A 16,461-nucleotide genomic window follows, 5' to 3' on the forward strand; every position below is an offset into this window, starting at 1 on the left:
CGGTAGAAATGTATGGATTTCTAATATTTTAAGACGAGCCAAAAATTCATCGATTATACATTTTAGTAGTACATTGATTACAGAATGTTTTGGTACCAAGCAGACAACAGCGTACAAACTTTTTCATTTACTATACATAAATTAAGGTTGCGTCGCGTAGGGTCAGCGGTAAAAAGTATCGATTTCCAATATTTTAAGACGAGCCAAAAATTCATCGATTATACATTTTAATAGTACATTGATTACAGAATCTTTTGGTACCATGCAGACACCAGCGTACAAATTTTTTAATACGATAAACAAAATAAGGATGCGTCGCACAGAGTCCGCGTCTAAAAAGTATCGATTTCTAATATTTTAAGACGAGCCAAAAATTCATCGATTATACATTTTAATAGTACATTGAATACAGAATCATTTGATACCAAACAGACACCAGCGTACAAATTTTTTAATATGATATACATAAAATAAGGTTGCGTCGCATAGGGTCAGCGGTAGAAATGTATCGATTCCTAATATTTTAAGACGAGCCAAAAATTCATCGATTATACATTTTAGTAGTACATTGATTACAGAATGTTTTGGTACCAAGCAGACAACAGCGTACAAACTTTTTCATTTACTATACATAAATTAAGGATGCGTCGCGTAGGGTCAGCGGTAAAAAGTATCGATTTCCAATATTTTAAGACGAGCCAAAAATTCATCGATTATACATTTTAATAGTACATTGATTACAGAATCTTTTGGTACCATGCAGACACCAGCGTACAAATTTTTTAATACGATAAACAAAATAAGGATGCGTCGCACAGAGTCCGCGTCTAAAAAGTATCGATTTCTAATATTTTAAGACGAGCCAAAAATTCATCGATTATACATTTTAATAGTACATTGAATACAGAATCATTTGGTACCAAGCAGACAACAGCGTACAAACTATTTCATTTGCTATACATAAATTAAGGATGCGTCGCATAGGGTCAGCGGCATAAATGTATCAATTTCTTATATTTTTAGACGAGCCAAAAATTCATCGATTATACATTTTAATAGTACATTGAATACAGAATCATTTGATACCAAACAGACACCAGCGTACAAATTTTTTAAATTGATATACATAAAATAAGGTTGCGTCGCACAGGGTCAGCGGTAAAATGTATCGATTTCCAATATTTTAAGACGAGCCAAAAATTCATCGATTATACATTTTAATAGTACATTGAATACAGAATCATTTGATACCAAACAGACACCAGCGTACAAATTTTTTAAATTGATATACATAAAAAAAGGTTGCGTCGCACAGGGTCAGCGGTAAAAACTATTGATTTCCAATATTTTAACACGAGCCAAAAATTCATCGATTATACATTTTAGTAGTACATTGATTACAGAATCTTTTGGTACCATGCAGACACCAGCGTACAAATTTTTTAATATTATAAACATAAAATAAGGATGTGTCGCACAGGGTCCGCGTCAAAAATGTATCGATTTCTAATATTTTAAGACGAGCCAAAAATTCATCGATTATACATTTTAATAGTACATTGATTACAGAATCTTTTGGTACCAAGCAGACAACAGCGTACAAACTATTTCATTTGCTATACATAAATTAAGGATGCGTCGCATAGGGTCAGCGGCATAAATGTATCAATTTCTTATATTTTTAGACGAGCCAAAAATTCATCGATTATACATTTTAATAGTACATTGAATACAGAATCATTTGATACCAAACAGACACCAGCGTACAAATTTTTTAAATTGATATACATAAAATAAGGTTGCGTCGCACAGGGTCAGCGGTAAAATGTATCGATTTCCAATATTTTAAGACGAGCCAAAAATTCATCGATTATACATTTTAATAGTACATTGATTACAGAATCTTTTGGTACCAAGCAGACAACAGCGTACAACCTTTTTCATTTGCTATACATAAATTAAGGATGCGTCGCGTAGGGTCAGCGGTAAAAAGTATCGATTTCCAATATTTTAAGACGAGCCAAAAATTCATCGATTATACATTTTAATAGTACATTGATTACAGAATCTTTTGGTACCATGCAGACACCAGCGTACAAATTTTTTAATATGATAAACATAAAATAAGTATGCGTCGCACAGGGTCCGTGACAAATATGTATCGATTTCTAATATTTTAAGACGAGCCAAAAATTCATCGATTATACATTTTAATAGTACATTGAATACAGAATCATTTGATACCAAACAGACACCAGCGTACAAATTTTTTAATATGATATACATAAAATAAGGTTGCGTCGCATAGGGTCAGCGGTAGACATGTATCGATTTCTAATATTTTAAGACGAGCCAAATATTCATCGATTATACATTTTAATAGTACATTGATTACAGAATCTTTTGGTACCAAGCAGACAACAGCGTACAAACTTTTTCATTTGCTATACATAAATTAAGGATGCGTCGCGTAGGGTCAGCGGTAAAAAGTATCGATTTCCAATATTTTAAGACGAGCCAAAAATTCAGCGATTATACATTTTATTAGTACATTGATTACAGAATCTTTTGGTACCAAGCAGACAACAGCGTACAAACTTTTTCATTTGCTATACATAAATTAAGGATGCGTCGCATAGGGTCAGCGGCATAAATGTATCAATTTCTTATATTTTGAGACGAGCCAAAAATTCATCGATTATACATTTTAATAGTACATTGAATACAGAATCATTTGATACCAAACAGACACCAGCGTACAAATTTTTTAAATTGATATACATAAAATAAGGTTGCGTCGCACAGGGTCAGCGGTAAGAAGTATTGATTTCCAATATTTTAACACGAGCCAAAAATTCATCGATTATACATTTTAGTAGTACATTGATTACAGAATCTTTTGGTACCACGCAGACACCAGCGTACAAATTTTTTAATATTTTAAACATAAAATAAGGATGTGTCGCACAGGGTCCGCGTCAAAAATGTATCGATTTCTAATATTTTAAGACGAGCCAAAAATTCATCGTATATATATTTCAAAAGTGTATTGTTTGCAGATTATCTTTGTACCATAAGCATACCAGCGTACTACCTTTTTGGTCTAATATACGTTATATAAATCTGCGCCGTATGGGATTTGCGGTTTAAAAATTTTAATTTTCGATATTTCAAAACGTGCAAAAAATTAATCTTATATACATTTTAATAGTACATTGTCTGCACATTTTTACGAATTATGCGTGACTGCATGCATATATCGCGGTAATATATGTCGAAACTCATTTCTACTGCGCATTCGGAATTCGAATTATATCAAGATTATCGAAAAGTGTCGGACGAAATATATTTGTGACTCTAATTAAGAAAATTATTTTTAAAGAAAATAAGTTTTAAAAATTATATCTACGAAACCTTAATTGTAAATTTGTATTCATGTCTCACTTCTGTTCTTAACTTAATAAATATACTACTTCATAATTAAATAAATATATTAGAAAATATTAATATAGTAAGGTAATTAAATTTAAAAATAGTAATATGTTTTAAAAATTAAAATAGCAATATATTGTAAATAATATGTTGTAATATCTTATCCTCGATTAATATTTTTGTTACAGAAATCAGCTTATTAAAACGTTAATTTGCTAATTAATTTTTAAAATAAGAATATGTTATAACATTTAAAATAATATGTTTTAAATAATGTAATACTCGATTAATATTTATAACAGCTATCAGCTGATTTCTGTCAAAAAATATTAATCGAGTTTAAGGAATTATATATTATTTTAATTTTTATAACATATTTTTATTTTAAAATTTAATTGGCAATGTAATGGTTTAATCATCTGATTTCTGTAAAAAAATATTAATGAAGTTTAAACAAACTTTATATAAATACATCATACTTTTTTTAATAAAATCGAGGAATGGCATAACGCGCGCTTGTGTTATTCTAGTCTTTTTCTAAAAAAGACATATTAAGTCGATTCTCGCAAGTATTGTTGCCTCTTTTCCGCAAAAATATTAATCAAAATTTAAAGTATTATAACATATTATTTAAAACATGTCATTATTTTATTTAATTTTATTTTGGACTAACTGTCAAACTGCTAACTGCTAACCCTCACGATGACAGCCTCTTGCTACAAATATAACACATAAGACGAATGTCAAAAATATTAATCAAGTTTAAAGTATTATAACATATTATTTAAAACATATTATTATTTTATTTTATTTTATTTTGGACTAACTGTCAAACTGCTAACTGCTAATCCTCGTGATGACAGCCTTTCGATGCTACGAATATAACACACAACGCGAATCGACACAGAGCCAATCAGCATCGCGGAAAAGCGACAACAATGTCAATAACATGCCTTTTTTAGAAAGGGTATATCACATGACATTCTGTGTTTTATAGTCACAAACTCGTGTACCTGACTTTTATGTGTTTTGCCACAATATATTATATATATATATATATATTATATTAATATTAATATTATATTTAATATACATAATTTTTTTAAATTAATCAACGTGTTTAATTAATATACGAAACTAAATGTAATGTCGGTTGAGTAAAAGTTCAAAAATAAGTTTTCATATTTGCTTTTGTTTTATATTTTCAGTTTATTACATCACCATAAAATAAAGATAATTATTCCAAAATATAGTATCAGATTATATCAGCATCATACCAAGATCATGACAAAATTATGTTTTTTCTGATTGCACGCGATGGCGTAAGAGATGGTGCTATAACGTCGAGAGGTAACCGAGGTACGATACCCTTCATGGAGGCCCATTGACCTTCGCAAAGCTCGTGAAAGGTCAGACGCAGCAGCGACTGGCCACTTAGGATACCAGGACCTCTGCAAGTTGCACCAGCTTCAAATTCCCAGATATTCCAATTTTCTGTTAAGATCAAAGCTTGTTGTATTTGCAATGGATTGGTCAGATTCGCGAAGCTGGCGAATCTTCTGCGCAGCCAGGAGGCGATATAAGAGGTACGGCAGTCGCAATACCAAGGATTTCGACTCAAACGTATTTGTTGTATCATCGATATGGTGTCCAAACTTCCAGCTGGCAAAAAAGAGAGGTCATTTGATTCCAATTGCCTAAAAAACACGATATAATATTTTATAAAATTGAAGAAAATATTATATTATTTTTTTATTTATTTAAATTTCTTCATAAATTATAGTTTGTTGCAGCAAATAATTAAAGCGGATACTCACAGATTATTTATTTATTTTAATTTTAAAAATTTTTACTTTTTATAATAGTACAAAAATTAAAAATTAATATATTGTTTAATATTAAATTTAATTGAAAATTTTATGTTTATAAAAATAAAATATCGACTCACAGCTTCTGCAATCTTGGCGTATCCTCAAAAACTCCTGATTGCACTACTTTTAATCGATTGGATTGCAAGAAAAGAGAGGTGATATTAGACAATCCGTGAAAGACGCCTCTTACTAAGATTTCTATACGATTGCTATAGAGAATAAGACGTTCTAAACACATAGAATTGTTAAACAATCCAAGTGGCAAGTATTTTATATAATTATGTCCTAGCCGAAGTTCTCGAAGCGCTATCATACTGAGAAAGGCTTTTGTATCAATCTATTGCAAAGATCAAAATTATTTATTAATATCTAAGGAGAGAAATAATCTTCTAAAATATTATCAATATTATAAGGTAAAATAAAAATTAAAAATATTAACCATATTATAAGATATAAATTTTTTTCTTATAAGAGAGCATTTTTACGCTATTATATTGTATTAGTGCCATGATTTTAAAAATAAAAGAAACGTAAATAAATTTACGATATTTACACGAGATATTCTATTGCTTGATATTTCCAGAAGTTCCAACTGTACGAGAGCCGACAACAATTCTTTAGATATTTCTGTTAATCGATTATCTCTCATATCCAACTCTTTGAGAGAAGTTAGATCTTTTAATATACCGTTAGGCAGCTCTCTCAGACGATTTTCCTCGAGTGCGAGGCGTCTGAGATTAATCGTATCTCGAAAAATTGGAACAGATAATTCGATTAGCCGGTTTTTACCGAGCAACAGTTCCTCAAGATTTCCGAGACCACGAAACGTGCTAGGAGATAACGACGATATGCGATTGGATGAGAGATCCAGTAAAGCCAAAAGTCTGTTCCTCAAGAAAAGATCTTCTGGCAAACTACGGAGTTTGTTAGATGACAGATCGCTAAATAAAATAAAATAGAATAATATTAAATGTAATCTAAATTTTAATATATCTACATATATATTTATAGAATATATCTAATATTCCCTGTTCAATTAAATTATAAGGTACCTTATTTTTCATTATTTTATAATTGATTTTTGTAGCTAACTATTTGTAACTTTAGAAATTTTGTCGCAATTTTACGTTAGAAATTTTACAATTATAAATTTTCGACACATTAAATTTTCATAAAGATTATTTTCTGTTGTTGAATGTCTGACGTACAGTATTCGAAGATTCCTTAACCCGAAGAATTGATTTCGTTGCATCTCCTTCAACAGATTGTTACTAAGCCTGACATTTGCGACACTATGCAGCGACAGGAACAAGTTTGCTGCTAAATGCTCGATAAAGTTGCTGCTCAGATCTCTATAATTCGTGATCTCGTTAGAATTCTCATCTCGCAATCGTTACTTACATCACTTACAAATGGTGCAGCCGCGTCATGTTTCTAAATGTGTCTCTGTGTAGAGCGCTAAGCCGATTATTCCCGAGATCCCTAAAACGACATGTCAAATGATTTCCACTCTCAAAGCATATATCTATTATAAAAATTGCAATAAAAAGATGAGGCGTAAGTTTTAAAATATGCATTTAAATTATGGTATTTTAAATTGTTGTAAGATGCTTACAATTTCAATACATCGACGGGAACCAGTTGCGTCGGAGGTAAATCCAACAGATTGTATCTCCAACAGGACACCGATTTCATCTCCGGTATGCATTTGCATGGTCCCTCGGCGCAAATCTCCCAATCTTCTTCCTTCTGACTGATCTGCCAAACTGTGAGAGCATTGGGTGTGTTTTCGTGTAGCCACCGAGTATTGAGAATCACACGAGACTCTTACCCGGCTGCTCGACCGCTCGCAGTCTCCTCTCAAGGTTCGACAATCGGTTCTCCATCTCTTCCAAGTTCGACATCGATTTCGATGAATGTTCCGTATCTACGCTTACATGGAATATTTTATTTCAAAATTTCAAATCCCGTATTTTAAATTAGGCGACAGGAAATACAAAAGATATAAATAAATTACAGCTTTGCAAATTTTATGCATTTGATTTAGCTCTTTTTTTTACATATAAAAATCTCATTTTTTCAAATTATTTTAATTTTAAGACTTAAAGAATGATTTTCAGAGACGAAGCATATAATCTATACTATACACATAATATTTCGTGATCTCAGTATATGTAATAATCAACAGCTTAATGTATAATTATCGATATTTTATAAAACTTTGATCAAATTACTTTTTACATTTTTCTGGTATTGCTTTCTATTTGATTTCTACTCAGATCTAATCATCGATATTTGATCACGCGATTAATTACCTGTAAGTGTCCGCGTGATTGCGGTCGTGCAGATGTTTGAAACTAGAGGATACGTTTTTGTCTCGCATAACGAAAAGAGAACAATTACACAGTAAAGTTTTGAAGATAAATCGGTCATGTCACGCATCACCCGGACCAGATGATGACACATTGTAGGTAGGACAAAGTACACCGGACTGAGAACGCAGTCGGCCGTCATTCTTCATAGCGCGGGGTCGCATCCTCATTATCATGAGCATTGATTTAAAAGGTAAACTCGTTACAACGAAGATTGACAGACAATAGCCCCACCCGTACAAATTACGCTCTTTCATGCGCCGTTTATATGTGCTTAACAGCACAATGCTTCTAACATTTATGAAATTTATAACAAACTATTTTCTCAGAATCTTTCAAAAATAATTAATTAGCATAAAATCATTTCGTATAGATGTAATCTAATTTAACATTATATAGAGAGAGTATACCTATATGATGAAATTAATTAATTTTTAATATTTATTTCATGTTAGTATAATTAATAAAATTAATGGAAACAATATAATGATCATAAAACAAAGACGTATAATAAAAAAATAATTGTACTATTGCAATATAAGAAGATGAATTTTTAGCTCGTCTTAAAAAATTAAAAATTATCACTATTATGTTTCCGCGGACCCTATGGGGCGCATTTTTATATTACGTATATTACTACATTTAAAGAAGCCAAAAATTCATCGTTTGTATATTTCGATAGTATATTGTAAAGAGATTATTTCTATGCCAAACAGATACAAACCTACAAATGTTTTCATTTAATATGCATAATATAAACATGCACCGCATGCTGAGCGAGCTGAATTAGTGTCGGTTTTTAATATATAAAGAGCAGCCAAAAATTAATCTATTGCACATTTGTATAATAGGTATATTAATTGCAGAATATGTTAATACCAAGCAGACACCAGCGTACAAATTTTTTAATTTAATATGCATAATATAAGCATGCACCGCATGTTGAGCGCGGTGAACTAGTGTCGGTTTTTAATATTTAAATAATATTAATATTTAAATAAATTTAAAGAGCAGCCAAAAATTAATTTATTGCACATTTGTATAGTATATTAATTGCAGAATGTTTTTATTCCAAGCAGACATCAGCATACAAATATTTTTATTTAATATGCATAATATAAGCATGCGCCGCATGTTGAGCGCGGTGAAATAGTGTCGGTTTTTAATATTTAAAGAGCAGCCAAAATTTAATCTATTGCACATTTGTATAGTATATTGTAAAAAGATTATTTTTATGCCAAACAGATACGAGCCTACCAATTTTTGTATTTAATATGCATAATATAAGCATGCGCCGCATGCTGAGCGCAGTGAACTAGTGTCGGTTTTTAATATTTAAAGAGCAGCCAAAAATTAATCTATTGCACATTTGTATAGTACATTGATTGCAGAATATTTTTATATCAAGCAGACACCAGCGTACAAATTCTTTTAACATATTTTTATTTTAAAATTTAATTAGCAAATTAACGCTTTAATAGGCTGATTATGATTTTTGTAGTTTTATTTAGACAACGAGCGACGGCTAAAATCTTTTAAAGGTCATTCAGGACATTGACTTTGACAACATATGTCAAGGTCAAGACGATTCGAGCAGTCTGTGTAAAGGAAAACTTTTACCCAAAAAATAAAACAACTATAAAAAATTAAATTATTTTTATACTTCAGAATTAAAAATTCATTAGATTATACAACTTTATGTTGCGTTAGAACAGATTGCATTCGCGATTAGAAAGCTAGTTCAAAAGTGCGTACATATATTCAGAATGTAATATTCAGTGTATCGACTTACATAAATTAGAAACCACATACCAGAATCAATATGTGTCTAAAAGTCGTAGTGTCGCAGAAAAGGAGGTGATTATGATAAACAAAATCAATAGTTGCTCATCATTAATATTTATTAGATAGATACACTTTGACTTTTACATTGTCTAATCATATATAGCGTATAGTTTATCGGCCAATCTTATCGTCAGAGAGATTTTCTCGCGTAATTATATCTAGTTTTCTCCGTAATCCCGTCTATTCTATAACCATGGAAGGAGCCGCATTGAATTATAATATACTACGGTATTTTGCACAAACTAAATAAATTCGTGATAATAAGTCTAACGATTGATTTGACGGTCTACTTTACATTTTTCGATGTTTCTGAAATCGAGAGATTTAAGACAATTTCACTCCGCCGGACCCAGGACACTCTCCTTTGCTCTTTACAGCCAATTCTGCGGTAAGAATAATTAACGTGTGATTATAATTATAATTTTTATTATTATTTATATAAAAAATTAATTAATAAAATTTTTTTTTTCGAGTATATACTTACTCGTTCCCATCTCACAATTGTGAACATCCAAAGCGCACTGCGTGCCGAAAGTCCTTGGTTTGAAGTTGGAATCAGCAGGATCGTGAGCGCAAATAGGATCATAATCATTCCCGCATTCTCGGGCGCAGTCCTTCTTATTCTTCTTCGTCTCCTTGGCAGCCTTAATAGCATCCTTTACGTCCTTCGACGCGGTCGCTGCTTCCTTTATGTCCTTAGGTTCCTTTATTTCCTTCAAGGTGGTTGCTTTCGCGTCATCGGGAAGAGCATACGTGTTCTCGCAGAGCGTAAACATGCTAAGGAACGCAAATGCTGTAAAAGATTAAAGAAAGAGGATAGGAAATTTAATTTGAAATTAGTCACAAAAAAATTTTGATCTAATTTTTTTTACAAGATTCTAATTTTTTTTTTTTTTATGAAATAATAGAATAGATTTTTGTTTAAATTGCAGTTGCATTTTACAAAGTTATCTTAAAATTTCTTTCAATAAAAATATTGATAATATCCTTTAATGATCACAAGAATTTATTCTTATCATTATTATGTTACTTTGAATGATTGATGTGATTTTAGGAAAATTTTCCCCATTGTCAATTTATAGAGAACGATATTACGTCCATTGATAGTGGCTTAGCATCTCGTCGGGATGCTGCGTGGCCTTAATACGCGTCTCTATTGAATGATTGCACCTTTATTGAAATCAAGGTTTATTTTAAATCGAGATCAGTCCGCTCCTTGCGACACGATTGCGACATGTTTCTTTGCTCAAGGACACACCCACGTTTATTTAAAGATATTTTCTTTAGTTTTTTTGTGGCCAGAGAGAGAGAGAGAGAGATTGAGATATCTTTGAAAACCTCAAATAATTTTCGTGTGAATAACAGTTTTAATAAATAATTAATTTAAAAAATCAAAAAAATTTTTAATTGAACACTATTTAATTGAACAATTTTAATGATAGGACGCGATCAAGCAGAATTGAATTTTTAAATTAATGTGAGATGAGAGATGCATGTATGTATATATACATATGTATACATATGTGTGTGGCAATAACACACCAAAATTTTATTATAAATCTTAATAACTTTCTTCTCTCTCTTTTTTAATAAATATATTTGAGATTTAACATTAATTACACACAGACTAACAAAATCATGAAATAACGCTCAAAATGCCAACCTTTTAAAGAGATATAATCAACTAGATGAGAGAATTGTAAATATAAAATAATATTTATATTTAAATCTTACTTATTGTAATATTTTTAAAGACATAAGTAAATGATTAAACTAAATTAACAACAATTTAATGAGATTTTCAAAAATTGATCTGAACTTTTTTAACGTCTTTAGTTTAAACAATTGCATACATCAGTTAAATTTTATTAATAAAATTGCAACATATTTAATTAATTGCGGAGATTATCGCGATGATTTTTGCTACAAAATCTTAAATAAAGTCGGCGCAGTTTTCGTACCAACTATAATTGCTACCTCCATCGTTCCGGCTGATCAGTGATGACTTTTGGTTGAAATTTCTCGGTGACAATTTCTTGACACGGCGAATGACAATCAAGAGAAGACTGACATATCGTGTCACCATGCTACGTTTATAAACCGAGTTAAATCCCCATCCTATCCCCACCTGAGAGGAATTGAGTGTAGGATGTATTATGCTCATGGATCATGATAGTCGAGTTAATCATGCTTTATATGGTAAGCTATAACTTCCAAATTTAATGTACTCGTCTTAATATATTAAAGAAAATATAGATTGACTTCAATCAATATAACGTTTATACAAAGGAATGTTACAAATATAAATGTACTTTAAATTTAAATTAAATTATCTATAATTTTAGATTATAATTATCTAATCTTGGATAATTTAATCTAATATGCTTTTACATTAATATCCTACCTTAATTTTATTTTTATTTAAAATAACATATATTTTATACATTTCTGAACGAAAATAATTTGCTGTCTGATGCGGATAAATAAGAAACATAAAACATCACACTTACCATTACGTCGATACATCTATATATTTAATTATTAAAAAAGCAGGGAGCAAAAGTAATTTGTTCAGGTAAAACTTTATTTTCCAGCGCACTTGTACACTTCACTACTTACAATTAGTACGTAATAGCATCGAATAATTCCGGTGTCATGCCTGAAAGGAAAGATCATTCCTGTAATCTTCTTTAAACGTCTCGTATGACGTCGATTACAAGATTGATCCGGTGATGTTTCACGTTTGCACCATTTTGCAAAGAATTTTTTTATCATAATTAAGAGATACAGTTTTTTTTTAAACTTATCTTTTAATCATGTGATTAAAAATCGATTCAAAATCAGGAGGATAAATTAAGCATTTAGCAAAGATTTCGAGAAAATATCTTTTTTTTTTATAAAATGTAAATAAATAAATATATATAAATAATTACGAGTAGAAAGATGACATGACAATGAAATTCGATGATAATGTGAACTTCTCACTGCTCTTTCTGTTTCGTTAGCTGTTTCTCTTCCTCCACGTAGCTGTTAAATAAATTCAAGTAGTCATACCAAGGTTCGTGAAACGTAAGTGCTTCGGTGACACGACACGTAAGTGTCATACATTTCTCCGTGGAATTTAAACGAGTGTTGTTTTGCGCCTCGTACTTCTCGACGGAACTTCTTACTACGCCTTCGAGATTATTTAGTGTTTCCAAACTTGTAAAAGCTGAAAAATATACAATGCTATTAGACAAGAATAATAAAAAAATTAAAAAGTTATATTTTAGATTAATTTTAGATTAATTTATTCCAATTAATCGTTGAAATTATTTTTATGTATAATTGAAATAGAAAGTTCAGAGACGCTCTCTGTAAATTAATTAATCTAACAACTTACGCGATGATAAACTACGTTCTTCGTCGTCGTCGTCTTTATTAGTGACTTTTTTCTTGATTATCTCAAGTTTCGGTATGAAGAGTAACAAGCAGATTATCGCGATAAATTTCACGATCATCTTGAAGATCACTAATTTTAATATGATTTTTGCAATGGTAAATGCGTTTAGTTTGAGAGCAAATGGCAATCCTAAATCGATGTTCGGCAGAAGGGAAATGGTAGATACATCCGGTAGTGCGTAAGGTGCGCTATAGATTGGAGTTGGAATGGAAGTGTGTATAGAAGGACCATATCCTAAAACAAATCAGGAAATAATTAGTCAAGTGATTAAGAAGTGCTAAAAAAATATAATGTTCAAACTAAAATAAAAAAAAAAATTTTTTGCTATAAAAAATTTGACTTTGCATTAGTCGAATAATATACCTGCAAAACTTGTATCGATTTATTTTATGAGCATATCATAATATAATATTTGCAGATTGCAAGACAATTTGTCATAAATCTTTATTTGAATAAGTCAAGTTACTAATTGTGAATTTATTTAAAAAAAATAAAGAGAATACAGAGAAACAACAATTAAATTTTTAAATAATATATTTATAAATATTATCAATTTTTTAAATTCTTTAAATATAATGTTTTATTTAACAAATGCTTCGACTGTGACAATACCTTTGGTCTCACCTTGTTGGGGTGGTGGATAAGAATTCCCGGGTGGTCCATATGAAGAAGTCTGCGGATAAAACGAGGGACCATCTTGCGAAGTTCCATACGAATTCTGCGGCGGACCGTAAGAGTTTTGTGGACCGTTGTAGCCCGTTGACGGCTTGAAAGATTGGGGATAAGAATCGCTGGGTCCTCCATATGTGATTCGTGGGTTCTTGGATGCGTACGACGATTCGGGCGAACCGTACTCCGTTTCCGGTCTGTAAACCGGCCCCTGTGTATATTCTCTTCTATTTGTCTTCGTCTTTAAGTCTGTCTGCACGATCCCTTCTCGCGGATCTTCGCTATTGCGCGAGTGCCTCAGTGCTTCGAGATAGCTGTCTCTTTTCCAGGCAATCTTCGGGCCTTTGCTGGTCAGATAACGACTATCGACGATGTAAGATCCTCGAAAAGTCTCATTTTTCGAGGCGGAGGGTTTCCGGAGAACGCTTTTGCCACGTTCTTCAGAAGATACGTGGTTGCCGATTGTGGAAGCTACAAGATAATTAACTTTTGTTGACGCAACATTGTCAGAGTTGCTGAAATTAGCGATAATCGTCGCTTTAGTTGACAAAGGTGGACCAAGAACGAGATCTTTTCCCAAAATTATCGATGCCTCGGATTCTCTGGCTTCTATCTTCAAGGTCGATGTATCTGGTGTACCCTGGTGATTCGGAGGCACAATTTCGTGTGATGAGACCAAAACGAGAGAGAGCAGAAAAATTCCTGGAATCCAGCCGAGTCGATGCTTTTGTGTTTGATAATAAGACATCGTTTTGATCGTAAGTTATTATTGAAAATAAATGAAAATCTGTAAGAAAAAAACATAAATAATTTCCTGAAATTACTAAATCTTTATTGATTCTTTAATGCTATGCAATAGAAATAAAATATTTAGTAACACTGTTCAATCACATATTCAAACACACAATTATTAGAATAATTATTAAAAAATTTATAAGTATGGATTCTTTATAAATCTATCTTTAGACGACGCGACGAATTATATATTTCTAGATCTTAAAAATGAATTTTTGTGGAATCGATGTTGTTTTATTTAATTAGAGAGAAAAGAATGGACAAGTAGTACAAATAAGCACGACATGTGATGCCTTCTAGATGAGTGCAAAAGATCCCTCTTGAATACGAAATGCAAGCAATTGCCGTGCATACTAAGTACGTAGCGGTCTTCGCCCCTTTTCAGCGGTCATTTCAACAATGACCCTAATTTACGGATACAGAACGATAAAACAGCTGTAATTTGAAACTCTACAACGAATATATGTATCTTGCAGTATAATCTGATATTATCATTATTGCTCTACATCTCTCACTATAAATTAAATTCTTAAATCTCTAATATTTTTATAATATATACAATTGTTAAATATGTATATAACAATCATTTTTAAGTGATTATGCAAAGATAATAATAATAAAATTATTTTTAATGAGATAAACAATTAGTATAAAACTATAAGATAAAGTGATGATGTTTGCATCACTTCAAAACTAAATAGATTAATAAGCCTAAAATAATTAATGTAATTCTCAAATATATGTAATAATAAACTTTGTTAATTTTTATCACAAAACTTGTAATATAACTTATATATAGATTATAATAAACTTATAATTGCATTAATAAAAATTAAGAGAATTATAAAAGAATAATTTAAATATTTTTTATATATTTTTGCAAAGTTTTATTTATTATATTTTTATATTAATAATAATAATTAATTCGTTTATGTCCAAGAGAGTCCATAATACCTGCTAAAAATTAAAATTAAGTAGAAAAAATTTAATGCAATCTTTTAATGAATATACATACGTTGACTAATTCCACTTAAAGGAAGGTTTTCACTTTTGAGAATAATGGCAATTTTTAGCTGCTCATTTGTTCTTCAAGAATCTGGTTTTATAGATCTCTTCCTTATAAATTTGTTCATTCGCAACTCTCATTCACTTCCGCACTAGACACAAAAATCTATTCGCTACAGAACGTCCTGACTGAATGGCAAGTTCACGAAGCTTGTCATCCTCTTGGTAGACACTCGCGTCGATCAACGCCCGTGAATAAAAAATCATGGCCTTCACTTCCTCTATATATGCCGTTCGTATTCGGAAGGGGCACGAAATTCACGTTATTGGGTTACTATTCCATCGTGCCCCTTTGACACTTCCACCACAACTGTCAATCGATCGCTGTCTGCCAACATTTTTTAACCATTATCTTTCGAATCAGAAAAAAATATTCTGATATCATATTACAAAAATAAATTCTGAATAATAAATAATTTTCTCATTATTATAATTGAACTGTTAATAAAATAACATTATATTTATATATTTATTTAAAAAATAATAGATTTCTGATATTTTACTATCAATGATAAAATAAATAAATAAAGATCTCTGATTTTTTTTAAATAATTGCATAAGAAAGAAGGAAATTAGAAATCAGAAATTAAAGGAAAGGGAAAAATGGAATAAAAATCATGTTTTTAATATTTCTCATTCATCAAAAGTGTAATATTTATGTTTCCAATATTAATTATCTATAAAATTGTTAAAAGCACTTATTGTTAGTAAGAAGTTCAAAGACATAAGACCTATTATTATGTGCTGGACGATGCACAGTCTATAACGGTGTCACTATTTTTCGAGTCTCCTACAATACTTTGATGCGGTGGCATACTTTTAAATGGCATTTAGTGGCATTCTTTTAGTGATTCTATTATCTTCCGGAGAAATATGCAAATGTTTTGCTCGATGAAAGTCTTGACGTGTATATTTGTCCATACTTCCTTGACAATACATGCGAAATACATCGAAATACATGCGAAAAATG

The 16,461-nt window shown here is 30.9% G+C and overlaps 3 protein-coding genes across 6 annotated transcripts; all 3 read right to left on the bottom strand.

The window, feature by feature from the left end:
• Positions 1 to 4,648: 4,648 nt before the first annotated feature.
• LOC145939710 (uncharacterized) lies at positions 4,649 to 7,779 on the bottom strand. 2 transcript variants are annotated; one of them, XM_083044253.1, is made up of 8 exons: positions 7,619 to 7,779; positions 7,135 to 7,230; positions 6,919 to 7,069; positions 6,714 to 6,785; positions 6,512 to 6,655; positions 5,857 to 6,244; positions 5,381 to 5,640; positions 4,649 to 5,129 (listed from the first exon to the last, which is right to left on the bottom strand). In XM_083044253.1, the coding sequence occupies exons 1-8, from the start codon at positions 7,767 to 7,769 to the stop codon at positions 4,715 to 4,717; spliced, it is 1,677 nt and encodes a 558-aa protein (XP_082900379.1). In that variant the 5' UTR covers positions 7,770 to 7,779; the 3' UTR covers positions 4,649 to 4,714. The 2 variants fall into 2 exon arrangements, with proteins under 2 accessions (XP_082900379.1, XP_082900389.1); XM_083044263.1 differs by having other exon boundaries at positions 4,768 to 5,094.
• Positions 7,780 to 9,558: 1,779 nt separating this feature from the next.
• LOC145934140 (uncharacterized) lies at positions 9,559 to 11,632 on the bottom strand. The gene is made up of 3 exons (XM_083034445.1): positions 11,482 to 11,632; positions 10,005 to 10,313; positions 9,559 to 9,903 (listed from the first exon to the last, which is right to left on the bottom strand). Exons 1-3 carry the CDS (start codon positions 11,501 to 11,503, stop codon positions 9,845 to 9,847), a joined length of 390 nt encoding a protein of 129 aa, XP_082890571.1. The 5' UTR covers positions 11,504 to 11,632; the 3' UTR covers positions 9,559 to 9,844.
• Positions 11,633 to 11,971: 339 nt separating this feature from the next.
• Positions 11,972 to 15,673, bottom strand: LOC145934127 (uncharacterized). 3 transcript variants are annotated; one of them, XM_083034421.1, is made up of 5 exons: positions 15,442 to 15,673; positions 13,575 to 14,418; positions 12,903 to 13,196; positions 12,454 to 12,731; positions 11,976 to 12,179 (listed from the first exon to the last, which is right to left on the bottom strand). In XM_083034421.1, exons 2-4 carry the CDS (start codon positions 14,377 to 14,379, stop codon positions 12,502 to 12,504), a joined length of 1,329 nt encoding a protein of 442 aa, XP_082890547.1. In that variant the 5' UTR covers positions 14,380 to 14,418; positions 15,442 to 15,673; the 3' UTR covers positions 11,976 to 12,179; positions 12,454 to 12,501. The 3 variants fall into 3 exon arrangements, with proteins under 3 accessions (XP_082890538.1, XP_082890557.1, XP_082890547.1); XM_083034412.1 differs by having other exon boundaries at positions 11,972 to 12,731; XM_083034431.1 differs by having other exon boundaries at positions 11,975 to 12,731; positions 13,587 to 14,418.
• Positions 15,674 to 16,461: the final 788 nt, after the last annotated feature.

Source organism: Prenolepis imparis, unplaced genomic scaffold, assembly GCF_030444845.1.
Source record: "Prenolepis imparis isolate NDT839.2.m4 unplaced genomic scaffold, iyPreImpa1.0 SCAF_1, whole genome shotgun sequence".
Lineage (NCBI taxonomy): Eukaryota > Metazoa > Arthropoda > Insecta > Hymenoptera > Formicidae > Prenolepis > Prenolepis imparis.